Raw genomic sequence first — 27,304 nt, forward strand, 5'->3', positions numbered from 1 at the left:
TTCAGGCAATTCTCCTGCCTCAGCCTCCTGAGTAGCTGGGACTACAGGCACGCGCCACCATGCCCAGCTAATTTTTTGTAGTTTTAGTAGAGACGGGGTTTCACCATGTTGACCAGGGTGGTCTTGATCTCTTGACCTCGTGATCCACCCGCCTCGGCCTCCCAAAGTGCTGGGATTACAGGCTTGAGCCACCGCGCCTGGCAAATTATTCTATTTCTGATTAAAGCTTATTTCATCCGCTTTTAGTTAAACAGGAGGCAAAAGAGAATCAGGGAAATAAAATGTCAGTAAGAACTTCAGATAATAAATAGCAGTGCCTCTTTTGATTTTGTTAGTTACTAAGTACATATACTGAGCATCTGTCAGTAGGGAGAGATATTCTTAGAGAAGGTGGGTTTTCAACAGAGGGAAATAGCCCAGTGGAGGGAAGTAGAAATCTATTTCATGAACACGAAATTGAATGGAATTTGGCATAAAGGAAAAAGTAGTCTGAGAAAGACAAAACATTCTTGGCTTTAGAAAAGCAGTGAAGGGGGAGATTAAGAAGTGCATTGCAAATGCTGCAGTTTGGATGATGTGACTATATAACTATTTGGATTTATATAGGACATGATAGGGAGACAATGCAGAAAGTTCAGGAAAGAAATTGATGATACAAAAATGCATGCAAGATGAATTTTATATTCACAAGTAAATGTGTATAGTAATTTACAACTTACAGTTTTTCACATATGCTAAGGCTGAAAAGCAGTAAGATTGGGTTATTAGTAACCTTATGATAGTGGCTTATTATATTAAGACCTTCTATAAAGTACATACAAACCCTAAGATATTACCAATTTAGTAAATTACTTTTTTTTTTTTTTTTTTTGAGACAAAGTCTCATTCTGTCACCAGACTGGAGTGCAGTGGCATAATTGTAGCTCACTACAACCTCTACCTGCCAGGTTCAAGTGATTCTCCTGCCTTAGCCTCCTAAGTAGCTGGGATTACAGGCGTGTGCCACCATGCCCAGCTAATTTTTGTATTTTTAGTAGGGATGTTGGCCAGGATGATCTTGATCTCTTGACCTCGTGATCCGCCCTCCTCAGCCTCCCAAAGTGCTGGGATTACAGGTGTGAACCACCGCACCCAGCCTAGTAAATTACTTCTATGTTTTAAAAGTCTTCAGTAAAATAGTGAGGAATTTGTATTGTTTTTCCTGTGCCTTTGATTAAACTATACTAGTCCTCTGGCTCTGTTTCCTTCCATTGAATCTAGTGAAAACATAATTTTCAACCCCACCCACACCCTCATCTCTTCCTTTTTCTATGTCAGTTCAGATGATGTCATTGACTTCTTTAGGCTCCAAACTAACACATCTTTATAAAAGACTTCTAGATCTTTATCTTCAGTCCTAAATTTCCAACTGTTTGTAAGCCCTGTTCTCCTACCTCTAGTATTTTGATTTGTATGTTAAGGGTCCTGCCATTTCTCTGGTCATCCAGACTGAAACCGTTGGAGCCCTAGGTGGCTTGTCCTCATCCCTGACCTCCTCCATGACCAATCCTCTGATTTCTCTTCTATTTATCTTGTCCTGTGCAATCTCTCAAGTATACCTGGTTTGTGCCCCTCTTCAAGGGGGCAATTAGGAGCTGAACTGCAGTCCATACTCTGCCCAGCCACATGCCCTGATGAAGGGCATGGTAATTCGAGGCTGTATTCTGGATATTTGTGTATGACAGGTTGTGGAGGCTTGGGATTCTTAAGTATATTGATTTTTTTGTTGTTTTTGCTATGTTAGCAGGTAATTAACTTGGTTAGCCTCAAACTCCAAACTCTGTCTTCTCTGTGATGGATAGCAGCAAAAGTCTCCTTTCAGTTTATTTATTTATTTATTTATTTTGGCTTAGCTGTGCATGTATATTTCATAGGTCAGCCCAAAATTTGGGCAGAGTTTATAGGGAAAAATTCAGGCTATTCCTTTGTGGTTCTCTCCTTTCCCAAATTTTTTCTTATACATTCCAGCTGGTATGGTCACTGATTTGCTTTTCTCTGGTTTTTCAAGCTGAAACCTGCAGGTTTCTACTGAGTTTTAGACGTCCGCATAAGACCAACTGTGATCTGCCTTCAGGAAAAAAACTATAAAAATGAGAAATTCACCAGTATTAATCTTTTCTTCCAAGTGTTGACTGTGCTGCACTTTTTCCCTGCTTTTGATAAGCAGTGCCTTCTAGACTGTTATTTTTTAGATTTTTGTCCAGAGTTTGCAGATGTGATCAATAGATAATTTGATCAAAAGGAGTTACTCTGCCATAAATGGAAGTAGAACCTTCCTGAGTCTGTAGTTCTCTGAATACACTATGTAGTCTCCAACTCTGTTTTTAATTGATTGTTTGTATTTCCCGGAGACAGAATCTCGCTCTGTTGCCCAGGCTGGAATGCAGTGGTGCAATCTTGGTCTCCCGGGTTCAAGCCATTCTCATGCCTCAGCCTCTGGAGTAGCAGGGATTACAGATGTGTGCCATCACACCCAGCTAGTTTTTTTCTTTGGTATTTTAGCAGAGATGGGGTTTTACCATGTTGGCCAGGCTGGACTCAAATTCCTGAGCTCAGGCACTCCACCCACCTCGGTCTCCTAAAGTGCTAGGACTGCAGGCATGAGCCACCATGCCTGGCCCCAACTCCATTTTTCACAGAAACATAAAACTTCAGAGAAGGAAGAGATCATAAAGATTGCCCCATGACCTCCTTTGCTTAGGAAAAACCAAACAGCTACCACCTCATACTCCCCCCAACCTTTGCACCAACAGAATCTCAACCTTCCAGCCTTCAAGGCCCAGTTCCACTTCGATCATCCACAGCATTCTGGTCATACTGATCCTGTAGTACTAATTATAATCTGCCTCACATTCTAGTGATCGATGTACTGATCTCATTTTCTCTTCTAAATTAAGACTCCGTAAAATTGGAGACTATTACTTATCTTGGTACCCAATATAGTTCCTAGAAATATGCCAGCTTTCTATTAAGTATCCTGTAAATATTTGTGGGTGATTAGGGAGAAGTACGATAAAATATTAAAAGGGTAGGACTTGTCTGTTACCCTGCATAAGGGAAAAAACAAATATCTAGCATGTTAGTTTATGTAACCAAGTTTCCTTCTGGAAAGAAGGACCTTCCCAAGAGGAGATACTATTTGCTGGCCCATTGGATGTGCTGGTGAAAGTTATAACTTCTCCCAGAGTATTCTGCCCCATTCATCTTCCTAAAACATTACTCTAGGTACCATGTTCCTGCTCAAAACCTAAAATGACTCTCTGGATGACGGTAAGAAGACTCTATTTCTCTACCTGGTTTTTATGGTAGAATCTGCCTGAGATCTGTTTCATCTTCATTTCCCTTTTCTCCCCAACATGCACTCTGCTCTCATTAGGCATCTGTCTGTCTCCCCAAAACATGTGATGCTTGGCTTCCGATTATGGTTGAATACTTTTACTCTATTCATCTAAATTCTGCTCACCTTGCCAGATCAAGGTCAATTTCCTCTTTAAATCTCCTATCTTGTTGGAGCCTTTCCAACCCTTAGCATCCTTCCTTTGAACTACTGATACACTCCTAATATATGTAGTTAACTAGTGAGCACAGCTCCTTAAAGTAGACTGTTACAGCTAAAAGGAATGACAGATCAGTATTCATCAAAACTGATGGTACAAAAATAAAATGAAATAAAATAAAAGGAATGAGAAAAATGTGCTGATCATATCATGCATTTCACAAGTGAGGAACTTGGACCCAGAATGGTGAAGTGGTTAAGTGATCTGCCTAAGGCAACTCAGCTAAATGGTATCTTTTTGATGGGGAGTCAGAGTCTTGCTATTTTGCCCAGGCTGGAGTACCGTGACTATCCTCAGACATGATCATAGCACAGGATGGCCAAGAACTCCTGGACTCAAGTGATCCTCCTGCCGAACCTCCCAAGTAGCTGGGACTCCAAGTGTGTGCCACAGGGCCCAGTGTCAGCTAAATGGTATTTGAGTAACGACTGGAATTGATATCTCGTGACTCAGTTGGGCCTCTTTCTACTCTGCTACACTGTAAAATATTTGGTTCATGTTACTTCCTTTACAATACTGTAAACTCTTTGAAAGAAACTTCTTATACACTTTTATATTCCTTATAACATAGGCATGCAGATATAGAAGTAGTTAAGAAACAGTTGCTGACTGGCTGGGAATGGTGGCTTGCGCCTGTAATCCCAACACTTTGAAGGGCTAAGGTGGGTGGGTCACTTGAGGTCAGGAGTTCGAGACCAACCTGGCCAACATGGTGAAACCCCGTCTCTACTAAAAATACAAAAATTAGCTGGGTGTGGTGGGTTGCGTCTGTAATTCCAGCTATTCAGGAGGCCAAGGCACAAGAATCGCTTGAATCCAGAGCAGAGGTTGCAGTGAGCCAGATCGTGCCACTGCACTCCAGCCTGGGCGACAGGACGAGACTGTGTCTCAAAAAAAAAGAAAAGAAAAGAAAAGAAAAAGGAAAAGAAATAGTTGTTGACTGTTAAGTCAATGCAGTAATCTTGGAGAGTTGGATCTTACATAGCATATATTTTTTGATTAACAATAAAAAAGAAAAGAATGAAGTAATATTTAACCCTAAAATATGTGAAAATCTTATAATTCTTAAGCTATTATGGCTCCTTTGCTTCTTTCTAGTTTTTTCTCAAAATCTTTTACCTGACTCAATGTCTCTACAAAAAATACTAAAATTAGCTGGGCATGGTGGTGTACACCTGTAGTCCAATCGACTCGGGAGGCTGAGGTGTTAAGGACGACTTGAGCCTGGGAGGCTAAAACTGCAGTGAGAAGTGATCACACCACTGAATTCCAGTCTGGGCAAAAGAACAAGACCCTGTCTCCAAAAAAAAAATTTTTTTTAAATTCATATTTCTTAATCTTTGTACTTCTAAATTATTGTCTCAGCAAATGAATAACATATTCTTCTCAAAGACTGAGGCAAATCTTAAATATTAGTTTATCATACTTTCCTAGAGTAGAAGTGACCTTAAAACAAACATGAGGACTTGTGTCTACTACTAGATCCAATCCTCAAAAGAATGTTACTCCTAAGCCAGAGAATATATTGAAAGTACACAGCTTCTGCCACATTTACTCTTCCATTGAGACCCTCTGAGAAGCCCTGGGCGTTTTATCCCCATTACAGGAGAAATAATATTTTTGAAACACTTCAGCTAACAACATGACGTAAATATATTCACAGAAAAGGAAAGCATATTTTCTCCCTCAGAGGAGCTTGGGGCTTGCAGAGCTTAAAATCTGCAGCCCTGACTAGCATTATCTAAGAAGGTGCTCTTGCCTCAGTTTGGGAACAGAAGCTGGGCAGGACTGTCCAGCCTCACTATGTGTCCTATTAAAGAAAATTTGCCACTGAAAAAAGGAGAAGGGTGTTCTCTTTATTTCTTTGAATCCCTCTTTACTCCCTTTTCATCATGGAAACATTCACAATTATTCTAAGAGGCTATAGTTTTCAAATTTCTAATCCAGACCCTCTTTTTCAGACATTTCTTTTTTCCTTTAAACAAGTAAAATACAAAACAAACAAACACAAACAAAAGCTCAACAACTTTTAACCCAATATACAGTGATTTCTTTGGAAGATACAAATCAATCAACAATTAGTGAAAATGGATCCCTCGGTCCAATCTCCAGTCTGTTGTTTTGTTTTTTGTTGAGACAGAGTCTCTGCTCTGCCACCAGGCTGGAGTGCAGTGGTAGCCATCTCGGCTCACTGCAAACTCCGCCTCCCAGGTTCATCGGATTTCTCGCCTCAGCCTCCCAGCTAGCTAGGACTACAGACATGCGCCACCATGCCCAGCTAATTTCTGTATTTTTAGTAGAGATGGGGTTTCACCATGTTGGCCAGGATGGTCTTGATCTCTTGACCTCATGATCCATCCGCCTCGGCCTCCCAAAGTACATTAGGATTACAGGCGTGAGCCACCGTGCCTAACCTCCAATCTCCAGTCTTACAGAGAGTTCACTTTTTCTTTTATGTACAAAAAATATCAGAACAAAATAAATTCAGGTAAGAAGTTACTTGCATACATCTTACTTTTTAAAATCAAATTATAAGTCGATTATGGGATTTTATTCCAAAAACCTTCTTTATCATTCTGAGGAGTCATGTGAAATAGGCTAGGTCTAGGTGTGTATGGTAAAATTTTGCACCTATCTGAACATAACGTATATTCCTTTTCACGGATTTAACTACATTCCCCAATTTGGCATTACAAGGCAACTGGAGGACTGGCGTCTTTTAGGATTCAGTGTTGGTTGAATGGTTAGATAAAATGACCCTTGAGGTGCCTTGCAACACTGTAACTATGACTCTATAGTTTAAGGATTGACTAGTAACATGGACAGGGAAAGACAGACAAAAGACTTACGGCTCATCCTGGATTCATATTCCTCCCTAAAAGAATTTGACCCATTCTCTATTAAGATCTTTGCAATCTAACTTCTGCCCTCCCTGTCGCTATGCTGTTGCCAGGCTGGCTGGCTGCCTTATTTGGACATGGCAAGGCTAGAGGTCAGGAAATGTGGAAAATGAGCACACACAGATCAGCAATGCTACAAAAGTGGTTTTGCTGCTGGGAAGGTAAAAGGCCAAGGAGATTCCTGGGCTCCCTCAGCTCTGGTGATTAATGCCCTTCTTCCCTGATGCTAATCACTACTGTTGTTGGCATCTCAACACCATCAGCCTTGACTCTTGGCCAAGTAGTAGAGATAAAAGCTATTCATCCTTTTAGTATTATATTTACTGAGAGTGAACAAAGCGCAGGACACAAACCAGAAGTAGCTCCCAACCAGTGGTTTCACTTGGAATAAATCTAAATAAAGCATAAAAAAAGAAAGAGAAGGGAAATGTCACTTAACAACTCCCTGAGGGATACTATGTAGCACACTTAAAAGTCTAAGAATATATACACTAATATGATATAATCAAGATTAATAGACAAATGGAGGCCAACACACTTATCTGATGGTCTTCCACTTCTTGAGTACTAAAAACCAAAGAAGAAAGGTAATAAACAAGAAGTTGATAGTGAGCAATGCGTATACCCATGCATATGCATCAACTGATATATTTTTCTTCCTAGACTTTCTGCAAACACACCTGGCCACCTGTCATTATTTTTAAGACAGAAATAACAAACTGCTCTTGCAAACAGTTGCTTGTGAGCACGGTTGTCGGTTGAGGAAACAATTTTCTGCAGGTGTTTGCAGAAAATTGTATTTTTCAATAAGGAAAATTCAGGTCTAGTCAGTTTACTCATTAAGCCTTTAGAATTCAGCTTTGGCTTGTTTTCTTTCAGTAGGATTCTTTCATTTTTGGTCCATGAAAGTTTAACCCTAAAGCAAGGAGTTCTCAAACTTTTTGGCTTCAGCACTCCTTTACACTTTTAAAAATTATTGAGAGACCAAGGAACGTCTGCTTACATGGGTTATCTCTCCCAATGTTTCCTGTAATAGAAATTAAAACTGAGAAAAAATTTAAAATATGTATTAATTCATTTAAAGTAACAATTATAAAGCCATTATAATAAGTCCATCAAATTAACACATATCACATTTTTATGAAAAGTAATTCTATTTTTTGAAATGAAAATAACTACGAAGAATGGCATTGGTTTACATTTTTGTAAATCTCTTTAGTATCTGGCTTAATAGAAAATAGCTGGACTCTCATATCCATTTTTACAACCAATGTATTGCAACTCAGTTGTTTGGATTGAAGTATATAAGAAAATCAAGCCTTATACAGATACATAGTTGAAAGAGGGAAACGTATTTTAGTAGCCTTATCAGATAATTTTGGATATTCTTTGATGCTATAGGAAAACTCGACAAGAAGTTACTGCCAAAGAGTACATGGTGGAAAGGGGGAAAAAGAATAACTGTAGGGCAAAAGAAAACCTGGCAAACACTACCTCAGGTAAATGTGATGAAGGTTAGCATCAACAGTTATAAGCCATGTTGACAGTATGAATCCTTGACATGATGTGATGAAAGTAGTACTTGATCTCTGTGGTCTATTCCCCAAAGACCATAATTCCAGTCTAATCATAAGGAAAACGTCAGACAAATCCCAATTAAGAAACAGTTTACAAATACGTAACTGGTACTCCTTAAAACTGTCAAGATCATAAAAAACAAGAAGTCTGTGAGAAACTCTCACAGCCAAGAAAAGCCTAAGGAGACATAACTAAAGTAATGTGGTATTCTGGAACAGAAAAAGGATATTAGGTAAAAACTAGGGAAATCTGAAAAAAGTATAGACTTTAGTTAATAATAATGTATCAATATTGGTTCATTAATTGTAACAGATATACTTTATGAATGTAAGATGTTAATAGGGGAAACTAGATTAAGAGGTATATGGAAACTCTCTGTACCAGAGTCTTGATTTTCTATAAGCCCAAAACTATTCTAAAAAATAGAATCTATTAAAAAATTTTAACTTGAAAAGAGGTCATTTTTTAAATGTTAGTTGCAAAGTAAAACTGAAACAATATCAGTATACTTTTTGAATTCCATTATATTAAAATCCATTAGTCTTCCTACACTTTAAGTGGATCTTCTGTCATGTATGATTTTGTAAGAGCATGCATTGGATATTGTAAAGTATTGGTTCAATGAGTTATGTAGATCTTCCAAATGTTGACACATTTAATTATACAATTATCAAAACATTGCATGTGTTAATATCACCATCAATCTCATCTGAGAGATGTTTAAGAATTGGGAAGCTGTCAAGCTCATGATGGCAGAAACAAGTTTTCCAAAATTCTAATTTTCACTTGTTTGCTCAAATTTTATCACTGGCAACAAATATTGTCAGTTGTTTTCCTTGAAATGACAGTCTTATTTCATTCATTTTCAAGAAAATGTCTGTCAAACATTGTGAGAAAATGTCTGCCAAATCTGAATAACCATAGTTTGTCTGTCACTCAGTCTTCCAAGTGAAAATGGTATTCTGTGAAAACAGTGGCTAGTTCAGCTTGCAACTCAAACAACCATACACGTGCTTTTCCCCAGGGCAGCCTTCATATTTGATATAGAGCAGAAGTGTTTTATTACATGTACTTCCCACTTCATCACAAAGAATATTCAAAAGACATGTTCTCAAAGTTGAGATTTCACAAAATAATTTTTACTGCTTATTTAAGGATATTCTTAAATGGAACTGGGTTATTTATTTATTTATTTATACTGTGAATATATGCTCAGTGAAAAGGTGCTACTGCCTTGATTCTTGCTAAGGTGCCAGCAGTTTCACCCATCATTGCTTTTGCATCATTACTGTAAATACTACCAGTGTGAAAAAGGCAAGAAATATTACAAAGAATTTAGATTCCCAGGACCCCTGAAAGGATTTCAGGGACCCCAGAGGTCTATAAGCCACATTTTGAGAATCACTGCCTTAAATAACCATATTTCTGACTTTTCCACTACCCTCAGATTAAAGCAAGTAGCTGTATCAAGGTAAGGAAAGGAAACCTGAAAGCTCATGTCATGTCCACAGAGATGGATCTATTTCATTTTCCTTTGCCACAGCTGTGACATGGAGGGAACGGCAGAGAACAAAGACCACCCAAACATATTCTCCTCCACACTTCTCTAAGGTAGCACTTCCCAAACTTTGTCATATTATGACAGGAAGAGAAAATATTGTTTTTAATGGCTGCGTAAGGCTTGCGGCCCCTTGCCTGGAGGCACAGACCCTGGAGGTACAGCCTTCAGAAGGGCAGAAGGGTTTGTATCTATACCCACTCCCAGTGGATATGCCAAGGCACATGAGTTGGGCAGGTCTGTCCTAAGCTCTTCAACACAGAGGGAGGCTCTCAGGACTGGAGGATGTCTGTTCCCCAGCCAGCTTCATGCTCCATAAAATTCTTAAAGCTTAGCCCAGATGTGAGAAATCACAAAGTATCTGATTACACTTTATTTATTGTTGTTATTGCTGTTTGTTTATTATTATTTTCTTTTTGAGACAGAGTTTCGCTGTCACCCAAGCTGGAATGCAGTGGTGCAATCTTGGCTCACCGTAACCCCAACCTCCTGGGTTCAAGCGATTCTTGTGCCTCAGCCTCCTGATTGGCTGGGATTACAGGTCCCTGCCACCATGCCTGGCTAATTTCTGTATTTTTAGTAGAGACGGGGTTTTGCTATGTCCAGGCTGGTCTGATCTCCTGACCTCATGTGATCTGCCTGCCTCAGCCTCCCAAATGATTACACTTTAAGATAGAGCCCAAAGTATATTAAAGATTGAGGTGCAACTTGTCCAGAACATCTTCCAATACAATGTAGTAATTCAAAGCACAGGATCTGACTCCCAAACTACCAAGGAGTCGAAGCTCTGGCTACACCACTTACTAGCTGTGTGACCTTAGAAAAGTAACTTAACATCTTGGTACCTCAAATTATCTACCTATAAAATGGGTACAATAATAGTGCCTACCTATTATAAGTATCAAATGAGTTAATATATAACAGTGCTTAGAATGATCCCTGATGCATGGCTCGATTATTATCATTATGTATGTTATATTATTATTATGTATGTTATTATTATTATGTATGTGTTACAGGGTCTCCTAACTTGGACTGCTTCTCTGAACATGACAGTACTGAATTATAAATTTACAAAGAAAGAGAATCCTATCTCATGATAGTGGGTGAGTAAAAAAGAAAATAAAAGAGTATTCTAGAGATACCAAGAGGCTAAATGTTAACCTACAGGATTACAAATCTGAGGAACTATGCTTGGAAGAGTGAGGGAAGAGGTGTGCAAGAAGCAGAACATGCCAGGCTTTTTCATTTTACTTATGGCATATGTCAAGGGCTTCCAATCTAAACCTCCTTTTACCTTATCAAGACACAGGTAAGTTTCTGTATTATTTTTTCCTTGGAAGGGGCCATGGGTCAAAAATAATCATGATAGACTGTTAACCAATCTACACCCTGCCAAAGATTTTTTCATGATGGTATCAGGTGGTTGGACTAGTCTCAGGCTTCAAGAGCCTTCTAGAAAATGAGGATGATCCAAAACTCGGACTGTCCCAGACACACCAGATGTCTGCTTCTTTACCTTAGGTTAGATGTGTGTGTGGGTTTTTTTTTTTAACTTAATGGTTTTTGGCAACTATTTAGACTCATAAGATCATTACAACTCATTAAGAGTTTTAGGCTACATCTGAAGTTGAGGGATTTCAATTGTCCTCTTCATGCAAGAAATCAATATCTGAATTGCAGTTACAAGGTTGCAAAGCAATGCAAAATCATCATAACAAGAAAATAGTCACCAATGAACTAGCCACTTAAAAACTTAGCCCTTCCTCCAACATCCCTCACAGCTTAACACTGAGACCTAATCCCACTTACCATGTCAATGCCTTTTGCAGGTCATTCAGTGCTTATGAAATGTAGTAAACACCCCAAAAATACAGTCTATGTAAAGAGCAAACCTGTCCATGCAAACTCACTGACAAATGAAGATCTGGCCAACTTGGAGAAGAAAAAAAATCAACAAATAATGACACCACAAAAAGTTCAAAAGAAAATAATTGACAAGGCTGGGCATGGTAGCTCACATCTGCAATCCTAGCACTTTGGGGGGCTGAGGTGGGCGGATGTCTTGAGGCCAGGAATTTGAGAACAGCCTGGACAACGTGGTGAGACCCCATCTCTACAAAAACCTTTTTAAAAAACTAGCCAGGCATGGTGTTGTGTGCCTGTAGTCCCACCTACTGGGGAGGCTGAGGTGGGAAGATTGCCTAAGCCCAGGAGGTTGAGGCTATAGTGAACCATGATCATGCCAATGCACTTGTTCATTGTTTAATCTAAGAGTTTGGTTTGTAGCTGCCATTATAGTCCAAACTTTTATCAAATAAGATAAAATGATTTATTTTTATAAGCATTATTTAATTTTTCAAGATAAAGTCTCAATCTTCTTCCCCATCACCCCCAATAACAAATAAACTGAAGATTTTGGTCCCCAATAAATGGCCTTTTCCTGTTACTAAGACTCCTAAAACAATGAGCATATTGTAAAAATGTAGATAAAACTCAGTATCTGCTCCAAAAGAGACCATCTTTGCCTTCCTCCCCCAAGATTCAACAGGCTTGTCTTTTCCTGTTTCCCATGGGGTCCTCTTCTGCAGAAAGTGGAGGAGCTTCCTCTTTTGGATATACAAGATTCTTCTCAAGTTTATTTCTCTTGCAAAATGAGCAAAACCTAAGTGGGAGCCTTAATAGAATTTTGTCAGGAGATGTTAGGTTATCAGGACCTTAAAGATCAATCCAGGAGAGGTCTGAAAGGTCCCTATCACCCAGAATGACTTTCACTAACAGAGATCAACATTACCACCCTGTCAGAGGATCCTCATTGATCCTAAACTTTACTGGTTCTGAAGTGCTAAATAATTGCAAACTGAGTTAATCTCTCTGGCTTAAAAAATTATAAATTTTTTTTTTCTATACACTGGTTTTCTATACACTGGTTACAAGTAATTAAGTGACTAGCTTTAAGAAAAGCACTTACAAAATGGCCGCAGGTATAAGTATTTTGCCTTTTTTCCTTACCGAAAAGCAACTCTTCTTTAGTTACCTAAAAGTGAAGCTAAAACAGAGACCAGCTAGAATGATAAATTAAGCATGTCAATCAAGAAATTATGCTTAAAATTATATCTGATTTGGATTTGTTTTCCTCAATATTTGCAATCGATAAGTACATTGAATATCCATTGACTACTGATAATTCCAGAGCTTTTAAAAGACAGAATTCATATCTATAATGAATCTGCAGTCAAGATCTTTCTCAGTTATATGAATATGTGCATATACAGGTAAATGTTTTTTCTTTGTTGAACATATTATTTATTATATAATATAGATGTCACATTATAGAAATTCACCTTCTTTGACCCTAGCCTTAGTAGGTCTGATATTATGGCAATAACAAATGGGCAGTGAGTACTAGGAGTGGAAATTCTTTATGATTCTTTGGATCATGCTAGCATGATTTTATCTTCCTTTTTCCCACATACTAACCCTCACCTCAAATATTTTTCCAAACTCTCTTATGTTTGACTTTTATAAAACAACTCCCAAACTGATTTTATTTTTGCTTCTAGCAACAGTTGACAGTTCTCTCTGCATTTCTAATTTTGCATTAGAGCCCTTCTAAGTGCAAATTTTGTGCCAATATCTATAAAAAGTACATGGCAAATACAGATGAGTATTTCCTTTAATAAGACTTTTAAATTGGTTCTGACTCTATGAATGGTATTTTAAAATCTGAAATGGGCAGAGAGGAAAACATGAAGTATTTTAACATGTGAAAAGGCCAGCGAGTCTGGACGTGCCTGGATACTTACTCTCTCACACAGCTCTTCAAATGTGCAGTCGGCAATGGTTCCACAGGCTTTATTCAGGCGCAGCTCTCTGCCTTGCACTTTTAGAATCCTTGGTCTAGTTACTATGGGAACATGAACAAAGACTCAATCTTGTCTGGATAATTACTATAAAATTCATCTCTTACAGATAGGAAATGCATAGCTTGATGAATAATAGCACATGATTCAACACATAAATTAGACAAAATGCTGATACAATGACTGCCACTTGAGCGTGGCATCAACCCATATACAGCAATGGAACTTATTAATTGGTCAGTGGAGATTGGGCATTGTGTTCTAAATGTATTCTCTTTCAAGAGAAATTAACTTACGTACAATCATTTTGTTTCTGAGCCAGCTCATCAAACAACTTATCCATGACAGCCTCCACATCAGCTTCACTTGTGCTACAGTGAAAAGAATAATAGAATATGAAATTAATAACACTTGAAGCCAACATCAAACAGCTGCCTGAGCCTGCTTAGCTTTTTGCCCATAAAAAAAAAGAACAGGATGTTATGCTCTAAATACAAACATTAGATTTAGAATACACTTAAAAGCAGAGAATATTAACTCTCAGGTAGATGATTCTGCCTTATTTGCATACACTGAAAGACTTCTGTGCTTCTAGCTGTTTCCAGTAATGAGACGATACAGGCAGAGTAAATCCATTAATACCATGTATACACAATGAGAAGAAAGCTTCTGGCTCTCTCTTGCATGCAAAACAAGAGCAAATAGACAAGGCAGTCAAGCATCCAGCAAAGTATCCTTTGAAATCTCTACTGAGAGGGTACATGTGAAATTAAATATTGAAGCTGCATTTAAAAAAAAAATCAAGTCAAGCTACTGACTGAGAGGATCAAACATCCAGAATTAAATTACTACCTTCAAAATACCAACTTGATCTGCACATCAATAACTTTGTCAGACTTCTGGTAGATGGACAATTAGAGACCACACAGTTTCTCTCAAAATTCCCCTTATTGGAAATTGAAGAAAACTCTCTTCTTCTGTGATGCCCACTGTTACAGCGACTATGAAGTTAGTCTCATCACAGAATCTTTTGTATTCTAATTAGAAATCACCATATGGTTTAGAGAACTCATATATAAATGTGATAATGCTATGGCCTTTTTCCTCTCACCTTTTTTTTTTTTTAAAGAGGGGTTGGTAAATTAACAGTCAATAAAATAACTGGCAGAAGAAATAAAAACTGTTAAAAAGAGCTTCAAGTAAAAATATAAGTTTGCTTCAACTCCACATACGAACTTTTACAGGATGACCTGCCAATATGCTTAATTTTAACACACAAATCACTCTTATGTAGTTGTAGAAGCAATTAAATTAAATTCTGGACATCCATCTTACTAAAGTCTTATTGAAAGTTAATATGAAAGGTTATCTTTTATTTAGATTAAGCTTAAACTAAACAACTTTTCCCTTGAGATAATTATCTGGTGGTAGGCATTTAACACACAAACACCCAATTCTTCAACTGTTCTAGAGCAAATGTCCTTAAAATGCAACAAAGCACATAGTCATTATGAAAAGTTTGAAACTGTCACATTCCGAGTAATAACCACTCCACCTCAAAAGCCGTTAAAAACATTTGCAATGGCTAACTTTGCAGGAGAAATGCTATTTGACTTCCATGAGGTCTGGTATGATATTCAAATACAGTGATATTAAAATAATAAAATGACACTATAGAAAATAATTTTGGAGACAGAAACAATCTTAAAGGTATAAAGAAATCACATAAACCAATGTCAATGTCAATGTCCATGCCAAGCACATGTTTGTTTAGACATCATTCTTAAGAATTCATTTGGAACCAATAACACCTTTGGTGTATACAAGCAAAGAAAAAAAAAGTTTAAAAGTAAGCTACTTTTTGAGCCCATATAGCCAAGACAATCTTAAGCAAAAAGAACAAAGCTGGAGGCATCACTCTAGCCAACTTCAAACTATACTACAAGACTACAGTAACCAAAACAGCATGGTACTACTACCAAAACAGACACATAGACCAATGGAACAGAATAGAGATCTCAGAAATAAGACCACACATGTACAACCATCTGATCTTTGACAAACTATACTGCAAGACTACAGTAACCAAAACAGCATGGTACTACTACCAAAACAGACACATAGACCAATTGAACAGAATAGAGATCTCAGAAATAAGACCACACATGTACAACCATCTGATTTTTGACAAACCTGACAAAAACAAGCAATGGGGAAAGGATTTCCTATTTAATAAATGGTGCTGGGAAAACTGGCTGGCCATATGCAGAAAACTGAAACTGGACCCCTTCCTTACACTTTATAAAAAATAAACTCAAGATGGATTAAAGACTTAAATGTAAAACACAAAACCATTAAAACCCTAGAAGAAAATCTAGGCAATATCATCCAGCACATAGGCATGGAATAAATATCTTACAGAATGGGAGAAAATTTTTGCAATCTACCCATTTGACAAAGGTTTAATAACCAGAACCTACAAGGAACTTAAAGAAATTTATGAGAAAAAAAACAACCCCATCAAAATGTGAGCAAAGGACATGAACAGACACTTCTCAAAGGACATTTATGCAGCCAATAAGCATGGAAAAAAGCTCAACACCACCAGTCATTAGAGAAATGCAAATCAAAACCACAATGAGATAACATCTCATGCCAGTTAGTATGGCAATTATTAAAAAGTCAAGATATAACAGATGCTAGAGAGGCTGTGGAGAAATAGGAACACTTTTACACTGTTGGTGGAAATGTAAATTAGCTCAACCATTGTGGAACACAGTATGGTGATACCTCAAGGATCTAGAACCAGAAATACCATTTGACCCTGCAATCCCATTACTGGATATATACCCAAAGGAATATAAATCATTCTACTATCAAGATAGATATACATGTATATTTATTGCAGCACTATTCACAATAGCAAAGACATGGAATCAACCAAATGCCCATTAATGATGGACTGGATAAAGAAAATCTGGTACATATACACTATGGAATACTATGCAGCCATAAAAAGGAACAAGATCACGTTCTGGGCAGAGACAAGGATGGAGCTGGAAGCCATTATCCTCAGCAATCTAACACAGGAACAGAAAACCAAATACCACCTGTTCTCACTCATAAGTGAAAGCTGAACAATGAGAACACATGGACACAGGGAGGGAAACGACATACACCAGGGCCTGTCAGGGGCAGGGACAGGGGGAGGAAGAGCATCGGGATAAATAGGTAATGCATGCGAGCCTGAATAGCTAGGTGATGGGTTGATAGGTTCAACAAACCACCATGGCACACTTTTCCTTATGTAACAAATCTATACATCCTACACATGTATCCCAGAACTTAAAATATATTTTTTAAAAAATGAGCTGCTTTTTAAGGAATATAGCGAAAAGAGAGCAACATCACCCACCCAGTATGGCCTGCTGTCATTTAGAAAGTTAATCTTTCCTTAGGACAGGCACATTACTCAACATAGGGGGAAAACTGAATTCTGAAAAATAACCAAGACAGAAGACAGGTCTCTAAAAGCATATTTGGTGAATAAATAATTTCTTACAAACTTCCTCAGTGGTGATTTCTTTTTTACTCTGTGGCCTATTATATACTATATTATCAAAATGTGACTCACTAAACTTCAATCAGGTCACCTGAATCCCCATCAGTGATGGACCAGATAAAGAAAATGCGGTACATATACACTATGGTACATATACTATGTGTGGTACATATACACTTAGGTACATATACCTAAGTCACCTGTTAAATTACAATACCTGATTTTATATATAGTGAAATTACACGTGAAATATCACAAAATTTTTATTATAACACTGTCTTATAAGAATTCTATTATATTATCGTAGTTACTCAGAAGTTACAAAATGCAAAATAAAAAATTTTAATGGTGTAAGCTGGGCGTGGTGGCTCACGCCTGTAATCCCAGCACTTTGGGAAGCTGAGGTGGCCAGTTTACTTGAGGCCAGGAGTTGGAGACCAGACTGACCAACATGACAAAACCCTATCTCTACAAAAAATATAAAAATTAGCTGGGCATGGTGATGTGTGCCTGTAATCCCAGCTATTCAGGAGGCTGAGGCAGGAGATTCTTTGAACCTGGGATGTGGAGGCTACAGTGAGCCAAGATTGCTCCACTGCACTCCAGCCTGGGTGACACAGCGAGACTGTGTCTCCAAAAAAAAAAAAAAAAAAAAAAAAAAAGAAATAAAGAAAGAAGAGAAATAGAAGGGAGGGAGGCAGGGAAGGATATTGCTGTTAAGGGCTTAAAAATAACTGCAGTTCATAAAAGCAGCTTATGTAACTTATAACTATTATCCATCTAAGCCAACTTGCACTCAACCTCAAGGAGTATGTTGTATTGACCTCCTGGGAGACAGGAACCTCATCTTCATATTGTCGTAAAAGCAGGAAGGGCTAATGTGTGTTTCTAGATTGATATAAAATAAATAAGAATGCCATGAAAGAAATCCTTACCAGAAAGAAATATATTTATAATCCCTTAACAACAACAACAAAAAACTTGTCCTTTCACATTTCAGACTTCAGGTTTTCCTACTTAAGAGGATGCATTGGTAGAGTTCCTTGAATTGTTTTAAGGAAAAGAATTAGAAAAGTAAAGGCAGAAAGAAAAAATCAGCTTGTCTCCACTAGCCTAAAAGATTCAATCTTATTTATTTTCCATTTTCATATCCAGTTTAGTACCTTTAAGCATGTTTTGCAATTCTAGTAAAATTTTTAGATAATTCTGAACTATTTCAATATATCACACAAAGAATAACAAAAGCTATCATTTGTTGAATGACTATTACATAGGAGTTAATTTATAAATACTGACCCCATCTTACCATGTAGGTTAAGTTATTATCCTATATTTACAGAAGAGAAAACTGAGACTCAGAGAATTAAGTCACATGTCTAATTTAAACATATAAAATATAAATTTTCTAACTGAAAGTATTATAAATAAAATAAATAAGGCAATGTCAAACTGGGAACATAATGGAAATGTTTATGGCATACAATTAATATTATCAATGTATAAAGAGACCCCAACAGAAAGAAAAGGTGGATACCTCAGTAAAAACACTGTCAAAGGACTTAGACAAACTGTGTAAAGGTAGCTCAATGGACAAGAAACATATGTAAAATCATTCTGTTTTACTGGTAATAACCAATGCAAAGTAAAATAAGATGCCGTTCTACCCAAATTGGCAAAGAGAAAGAAAAAGATAAACTATCCCAAGCAAAGAAAATGGACACTCATTAAAAAAAATTTTTTTTAACTTTTTTGTTGTATATATTTAAGGTGTATCACATGTTTTGAAATACATAGTGAAATTATCACTACAGTCAATCAAATTAACATCATCTCACAGTTATCTTTTGTGTGTGAGAGGGTAGGAGTGGTAAGAGCACCTAAAATCTATTCTTTCAGCAAATTTCCAGTATACAATACACTATTATCAACTGTAGTCCTCATGCTGTGTATCTGATCTTCAGACTTAGCCATCCTTTGTAATTGCAACCTGCTACCTTTTGACCTACCTCTCCTCATCCCTTCCTCTCACTCAACCCCTGATCCCTGGTAACCACTATTTTATTCTATTTCTACATATTTGACTTCTCTGTTTCTACGTATTTGACTTTTTTAGAAGATTCCATACATAAGTGAGATCATGCAGTATCTTTCTGTCTGTATCTGGCTCATTTTACTTAATATCATGTCCTCCAGTTTCATCCATGTTGTTGCAAATTGCAGAATCTCCTTTTTGAAGGCTGAATAATATTTCATTGTGTATACAGACCACAATTTATCCATTCATTTATCAATGGACACTGCATCCTTATAGACTTTAAAAGATAATGCTTTCCCAGTATGTTCTTTTCCGCATAATGGCTCCAGAGGAACTTGGGGATATGAAAAGAGAAGAAAAATTTAAGCAAATTTCAGAATGAAGGAACAAGGCAAGAGGAAAACATGGTCCTATAATTATGTTTCTTGTCGAAGTATCCTCCGGTGTAAATAGGAGGCAGGACATTTTCAAATTTTTAATAACAACATGATGAAACATCAATTTTAATGAAACATTCTGAAATTTCATTTCTATGGCCCAATACTATCTTAGGCACAATGGGAGATCAAGAGTACTGATCAAAACAGATTCACATCAGAGGTGTAGTCTAAGAAATAGGATCAAGTCCGGTCCTGGGGCCAATGGTATTTAGTTCAGTCTTTTACAACATCTCTGGCTTCATCACAGTTTTGAACATTGAAAATTTGTGTTCTTATTAATTATTTCCAAAGATTTCAAATCTCGCCCTCAGGAAAGATTCACTTACATTCACTGCATTCCACTTAGTCACCTTTTAGGAAGATGATCAATTGAGAAGAGTTGCAACAATTCAGTCAGCCTGTCCTCACCATTTCCCCTTCCTCATGGTCAATCAAGATTCTGGATAAAGGATATCTTAAAGGAAATAAATACACAGCCAGATGAAGAGATACATACAATGAGCTCTGCAAGGGTCCTGAGCACATGAGTGTCTGTCCTCTTTTTGTTGGGCTATGCCACCTCCTGACATGTGAATGGGTTTTTGTTCATGTTCCTGTCAATCTCCTCCTGTTCAGTTATCTCAAACAACACTCTAATGTACAGCTGGGAGGAGTATAAAACTAGTACAAGATTTCAGGCAAACAGATATTATTTAATGAAAGTACTAAAAACATGCAGATGTTTTTATGAAATATGAAATTCATAGGAATTTCATGTATGGACATCATAATGGTTAACTACTACAAAGGTGTTCACTGTATACTGCTCCTGGCATCACAAAAGTGAAAAAGAAATGTCCTACAATGGGAATTCGGTTAAATGCATTTGGATACACTTATACAGTGGAAAGGTATGCAGTTCTCTACATGCAATATTTCTCTCTTGTCCTAGAATTAAGACAGAAAGTTGATGGTTAGAGTGCTAAGTATCCTGCAACTTTCTTAAGAGAGCTGCCAATGAGCCACCAATAACTAGGTCTAGGCTTCTGCCCTCATGGTTATATAAGCAGTGCCACTTCAATCGCCACCCATCCTCCACCAACTCCTGTTATACTCCACAACACAGTGTCTTTATAAGGAGGGGAAAATGGACCAACAGTCACTAGCTTTGGGTATAGTATGTGTGATGAGAGCCTTTCCCTCCCTTCCCCTTGGGAAAGAAGAAAATGACTTATTCTCCCCAAAGGCAAGTGATGGGGATAGAGAATAACTTGGAAAGATTAGGGAGGCTAGTAGAAGGAACAAGTGACATTGCTTTCCTTACTTGGATGAGCAGGACCTTAATAGATTGGGAAATCAGAAGGTGAGAGGTTGGAGTACAGAGCCAAAATGAAGGTCAGTTCTCACCAAAGAATTCTCCAAAGACTTGGCACTACCAGATACATTCAAATATACAGGTGAGGGATTAGGCTGCAAACAGGAGTATTTGTTTGAAAATAAGATAAAAACAGTTCCTTAGATTCCCTCCTTCTACTTGGATAGCCAGATTCCTGCCCCTCCTCCACTCCAGCAGAAACTGGCTAGTCTGGAGTTCTAATTAGGGGAAAAAAGTCAGGGCGGCAGGACCAGGCGAAAGCAAAAAGAGAATGCAGACAGGAGTCCTCCTGTGCAAATAACTCATAATCTTCCTGTGCCCAGCTGTTAGAAAAATGCAAGTTAGTTCACTGCAACCTTGGCATTATCACTGCACAAGGCCCTCTTCAGCACATAGCACAAGTACCATCCTATAAGAAAATCCCCAGCAAGCCTTTGTCTCCTTGCAGTCAGCTCCTTTCTTGCTGACCTGCCTGTTGTACCCTTACAACGTATTTTGATACTTTCTCTAATACATCTGCCTTTGTTTACCCATAAACTATCTTGGTAAATTCTTCTTATCACTCATGCCACCAGCCAGGTAGTTGTTACCCACAACAGTAAGTTTAGCAGCTGGAGTAGATTTAACAATGAAGAAAAAGGGGGAGATACATACTGAAAGCCTACATTAAATCTTTATTTTCTTTTTTTTTAATGTCCCTTGAGTCGTATAAAATCCTACATATAAAATAGTGTAACTAACAGCCTCTACCTTTTCAGCATCCAGAACGCTACCAGCAAAGCTACTACAGAAGTGCACAGAAAGATTTACCTTTGGAGGAAACTGAACAGCCAAAAGAAAGGCTTACAGATATTCACATTAGGAGTTCTCCAGTGAAAAACATGACCAGCTACCTTAACATCCTCCAGTGAAGGCCACCAATCAATAAAACCTTGCTTATGCACACAGAACTTCTGATCAGCTTTGTAATGCCTCATTCTTACACGTGAATGGACAACCAAGTATTTCCATAGGAAAAAGACAAAGACCAAAATAAAGACATTTTTAAAAGGACGTTGGAGGAAGCAAAGAAAAAAGACGAGAGCAGAAAGGGAAGAATACACTATAATATGCTTGGAGAGAATGAGATATTGCACCCATAAGACAAAGAAGGATGCTGTAAACCGAAAGAACAACAAGGACATAAGGAAGAGCTCTAAACAGGACTGTCAGATCAAAAATGCAGGAAAAGAATTGAAAGAAAAAGTTGAGGTCATATCAGAAAATAGAACAAAAAGCCTTAAAAAAGGAAAATAGAAGAGAAAATAAAAGAACATTAGAAGATCAATCCACAAGGTTCAGTATCTGACCAGGGGGAGTTCCGGAGAATATGAGGTGGGGTGGAGGGGTGGAGAGAAGAAAAAAATCAAAGAATAAAATTAACTTTCCTAAACTGCAGGACATGACTTTCTAAAGTTGACAGGGTTCAATGAATACCCATCACAAAGAATGCAAAAAAGCTCTATTCCAAGGCATATCCTTATGTAATTTCAGGAAACCAGGAACAAAGAGACTATTCTAAAAACTTTAAGAGGAAAAAACAGGTCAAATAGAAAAGGTCAAGAAACAGATTCACATCAAACTCTGTAACAGCAATAATGGAGGCTTGAAAATAATGGTATAGTGTCTAAAATATTCTAAAAGAATATTATTGTGTGATAGCCATGATCAGTCAAACTATTAATCAAGTAAAATAAATATATTTTTTGGACATGTGAGCTTTCAAAATATGTATTTCCCAAGTACTCTTCTCAGGATGATACTCAAGAGTGTGTTCTATTAGAATAAGGGAGGGGAGTTCTGCTTCTAATAGGACCAAGTTGGCTCTGCTTCAACCAACCCTCCCTGTTGATAACAACTACACATGTAAACTCTGAAAGGATATAAAAACAGGCATCTGAAGGCACTGGATAGTGGACAGAAGTGAACAGATTCTGGTGGGGTACTGACACTTGGGAGAAGGGACAAATATGGAGTTAGTTGCCCAGTTTTACAGCTTTTAGTCTGAAGATAGTGCAGTCAGTACTGCTCAGGTCAACTAAAACTCCAATAGAAAACCTGCAGTCCTCCTGGTATGAATAACCAGAGGAAAGCTGAAAACTGGAGAATCCCAGAAAACATGTTCCCCAATTCCCAACAGATACTAATCTGAAAAAAACCCTGAAACCATGAGTTATTCTGTATTTATCACATTTTATGTGTTTTCAAACAATATTGCATGCCAATAATAATAGTGAATCATTTCTCTATCATAGGGTTATACTAAAAGTTTCAGTTTTCTATAAAATAACAATATAATAATAAATGCATGACATCACTATTATAAATCAATATACCGTGACAAGATTATATATTGCAATAACATGCAAAAGTGATCTCTACCTGATAGAGAAATGTAAGGAGGAAAACATAAGAAAGACCATTAACACAAAATAAATGCTAAGTAAAAAATTACTTTAAAATGTAAGTAGCCGGTGGCTCACACCTGCAATCCCAGCACTTCAGGAGGCCAAGGCGAGCAGATCACCTGAGGTCAGGTGTTCGAGACCTGCCTGGCCAATACAGCAAAACCCCATCTCTATTAAACATACAAAAAATTAGCTGGGTGTGGTGTTGGGTGCCTGTAATCCCAGCTTCTCAGGAGATTGAGGCAGAAGAGTTGCTTGAACCAGAATGCGGAGGTTGCAGTCAGCCACAGTTCCACCATTGAACTCTAGTCTGGGCAACGAGAGCAAAATTTCATCTAAAAACATTAACAATAGGAGGATCCAAGATGGCCAAATAGGAACAGCTCTGAAGTGCGGTTCCCAGAAAGAACAACACAGAGGGTGAGTGATCACCGCATTTCCAAACAAGTTTTCACTGCCCACAGACCAAGAGATTCCCAGGTCGAAAAGCACCACAAGTTTAGTGGTGATCAGCCAGTGCTGTGGATTGGTGCACAGAAACTCACACAAATCTGGGCAGCCATTTCAACTGGTGCCTGGAATGCCTGGGAGACAGAGCCGCCTATTCAACTGAAAGAGAGGGGGCTGAGACAGGGAGCCAGATGATCTGGCGGGTACCACCCCCACAAAACAAGCAATCTGAAATGCTCTGGATTGAGAGTTTTGCAGCAAGTGCAGCAGGATCCAGGATAGTTCAGCTCCATGGGGGAAAGGGTGTTTGCCACTGCCGAGGCACTGCCTCCTCAACAGAGGTAGTTCTAACTGCCTCAAGGAAGTTCACATAGGAGCTGGGCAGAGCCCGCAGCAGCTCAGCAATGCCTCTGCTGGCAGACTGTGACTAGACTTCTCCATGAGGGCCAGGGCATCTATGAAGAAAGGGCAGCAGCACGTCAGGAACTTATACATAAAGCCCAACCTTCCTGGGACAGAGCACCTGGGAAAAGAGGCAGTATGAGTTCCGCTGCAGCAGACTTGAATGTACCTGCCCAGCAGCTCTGCGTGAAACAACAGAGCTCCCAGCACAGCACTTGAGCTCCTGTAAGGGACAGACTGTCTCCTCAAGTAGCTCCCCGAACTCCATATACCCAAAGAGACACCTCATAAAGGAGAGCTCAGGCTGACATCTGGTGGGTACCCTTCTGGGACAAAGATAACAGAAGAAGAAACTGGCAGCAACCCTTACTGTTCTGCAGCCCCCACGGGTGATCCCAGGCAAACACGGTCTGGAGTGGACCTCCATCAATCCTGTAGCAGAGGGGCCTATTAGAAGGAAAACTAAGAAACGGAAAGAAACAGATTCAACATCAACAAAAAGGATGTCCGCTCAGAGACCCCATCCAAAAGTCACCAACTACAAAGACCACAGGTAAATAAAGCCATGAGGATGGAGAGAAACCAGGGCAAAAAGGATGAAAATACCAAAAACCAGAGTGCTTCTCCTGCTCCAAGGGATCACAACTCCTCATTATCTAGGAAACAAAGCTAGATGGAGAATAAATCTGATGAATTGACAGAAACAGGCTTCAGAAGGTGGATAATAACAAACTTCTCAGAGCTAAAAGAACACATGCTAACCCAATGCAAAGAAACTAAGAACCTTGAAAAAAGGTTAGATGAAATGCTAACTAGAATAAACAGCTTAGAGAAGAATATAAATGACTCGATTAAGCTGAAAAACACAGCACAAGAACTTCACGAAGCATACACAAGTTTGAATAGCCGAACTAACCAAGCAGAAAAAAGGATATCAGAGATTGAAGATCAACTCAATGAAATAAAATGAGAAGGCAAGATTAGAGAAAAAAGAGTGAGAAGAAATGAACAAAGACTCCAAGAAATATGAGATTGTGTGAAAAGACCTAATCTACATTTGATAGGTGTACCTGAATGTGATGGAGAGAAAGAATCCAAGCTGGAAAACACTCTTCAGAATATTATCCAGGAGAACTTCCCCAACCTAGCAAGGCAGGCCACCATTCAAGTACAGGAAATACGGAGAACACCACAAAGATATTCCTCAAGAAGAGCAACCCCAAGGCACATAATCGTCAGATTCACCAGGGTTGAAATGAAGGAAAAAATGCTAAGGGCAGCCAGAGAGAAAGGTTGGGTTACCCAGAAAGGGAAGCCCATCAGACTCACAGTGGATCCCACGGCAGAAACCCTACAAGCCAAAAGAGAGTATGGGCCAATATTCAACATGCTTTTCTTTTTTTCTTTTAAACTGAGGCTTGCTGTGGATCAACATCCTTAAAGAAAAGAACTTTCAACCTAGAATTTCATATCCAGGCAAACTAAGCTTTGTAAGTGAAGGAGAAATAAAATCCTTTACAGACAAGCAATTGCTGTGAGATTTTGTCACTACCAGGCCTGCCTTACAAGAGTTCCTGAAAGAAGTACTAAACAAGGAAAGGAACAACCAGTACCAGCCACTCCAAAAACATACCAAATGGTAAAGACCATCAACACAATGAAGAAAATGTGTCAACTAATGAGCAAAACATCCAGCTAGCATCAAAATGGCAGGATCAAATTCACATATAACAATATTAACCCTAAATGTAAATGGGCTAAATGCCCCAATCAAAAGACACAGACTGGCAAATTGGATAAAAAGTCAAAACCCATCGGTGTGCTGTATCCAGGAAACCCATCTTGTGCAAAGGCAAACATAGGCTAAAAATAAAGGGATGGAGGAAGATTTCTCGAGCAAATGGAGAGCAAAAAAAAGCAGGAGTTGCAATCCTAGTCTCTGATAAAATGGATTTTAAACCAACAAAGATCAAAAGAGACAAAGAAGGGCATTACATAACAGTAAAAGGATCAATGCAACAAGAAGAGCTAACAATCCTAAATATACACACACCCAATATAGGAGCACCCAGGTACATAAATCAAGTTCTTAATGACCTACAAAGAGACTTAGACTCCCACATAATAATAGTGGGAGACTTTAACACTCCACAGTCAGTATTAGACAGATCAACGAGACAGAAAATTAACAAGGATATTCAGGACTTGAACTCAGATCTGGACCAAGCAGACCTAATAGACATCTACAGAAATCTCCACCCCAAAACCATAGAATATACATTCTTCTCAGCACCCCATTGCACCTACTCCAAAACTGACCACATAATTGGAAGTAAATCACTCCTCAGCAAATGCAAAAGAACAGAAATCATATTAAACAGTCTTTCAGACCACAGGGCAATCAAATTAGAACTCAGGATTAAGAAACTAATTCAGAACTGCACAACTTCATGGAAACTGAACAACTGGCTCCTGAATGTCAACTGGATAAACAATGAAATGAAGTCAGAAATAAAGATGTTCTTTGAAACCAATGAGAATGAAGATACAACATACCAGAAACTCTGGGACACATTTAAAGCAGTTTCTAGAGGGAAATTTATAGCAATAAATGCCCACATGAGAAGTGAGGAAAGATCTAAAATTGACACCCTATCATCAAAAATTGAAAGAGCTAGAGGAGCAAGACAAAAATACTTAAAAGCTAGCAGAAGACAAGAAATAACTAAGATCAGAGCAGAACTGAAGGAGATAGAGATACAAAAAAACCTCTTCAGAAAAATCAACAAATCCAGGAGCTGGTTTTTTAAAAAGATCAACAAAATAGACAGACTGCTAGCCAGATAAATAAAAAAGAAAACGGAGAAGAATCAAATAGATGCAATAAAAAAGGATAAAGGGGACATTACCACCAATTCCACAGAAATACAAACTATCATCAGAGATTCCTACGAATAACTCTATGCACATAAACCAGTAAACCTGGAAGAAATAGATAAATTCCTAGACACTTGCACCCTCCCAAGACTAAACCAGGAAGAAATTGAAACCCTGAATAGACCAATAACAAGGGCTGACGTTGAGGCAGCAATTAATAGCCTACCACCAAAAAAAGTCCA

General features: G+C 38.2%; 1 protein-coding gene across 4 annotated transcripts in view; it reads right to left on the reverse strand.

Moving 5' to 3' along the window:
- AFG1L (AFG1 like ATPase) overlaps positions 1-27,304 on the reverse strand; it is a 220,197-nt gene that overhangs the window by 26,389 nt on the left and 166,504 nt on the right. For all 4 annotated transcript variants that reach the window (XM_017543728.2, XM_017543729.2, XM_037743948.1 and 1 more), the window contains 2 exons: positions 13,796-13,866; positions 13,439-13,539 (listed from right to left, as the gene is read on the reverse strand). In XM_017543728.2, the coding sequence (XP_017399217.1) occupies positions 13,439-13,539; positions 13,796-13,866 (172 nt within the window). The remainder of the gene's footprint in view (positions 1-13,438; positions 13,540-13,795; positions 13,867-27,304) is intronic.

Source organism: Cebus imitator, unplaced genomic scaffold (genome assembly GCF_001604975.1).
Source record: "Cebus imitator isolate Cc_AM_T3 unplaced genomic scaffold, Cebus_imitator-1.0 Scaffold160, whole genome shotgun sequence".
In the NCBI taxonomy this organism is placed as follows: domain Eukaryota; kingdom Metazoa; phylum Chordata; class Mammalia; order Primates; family Cebidae; genus Cebus; species Cebus imitator.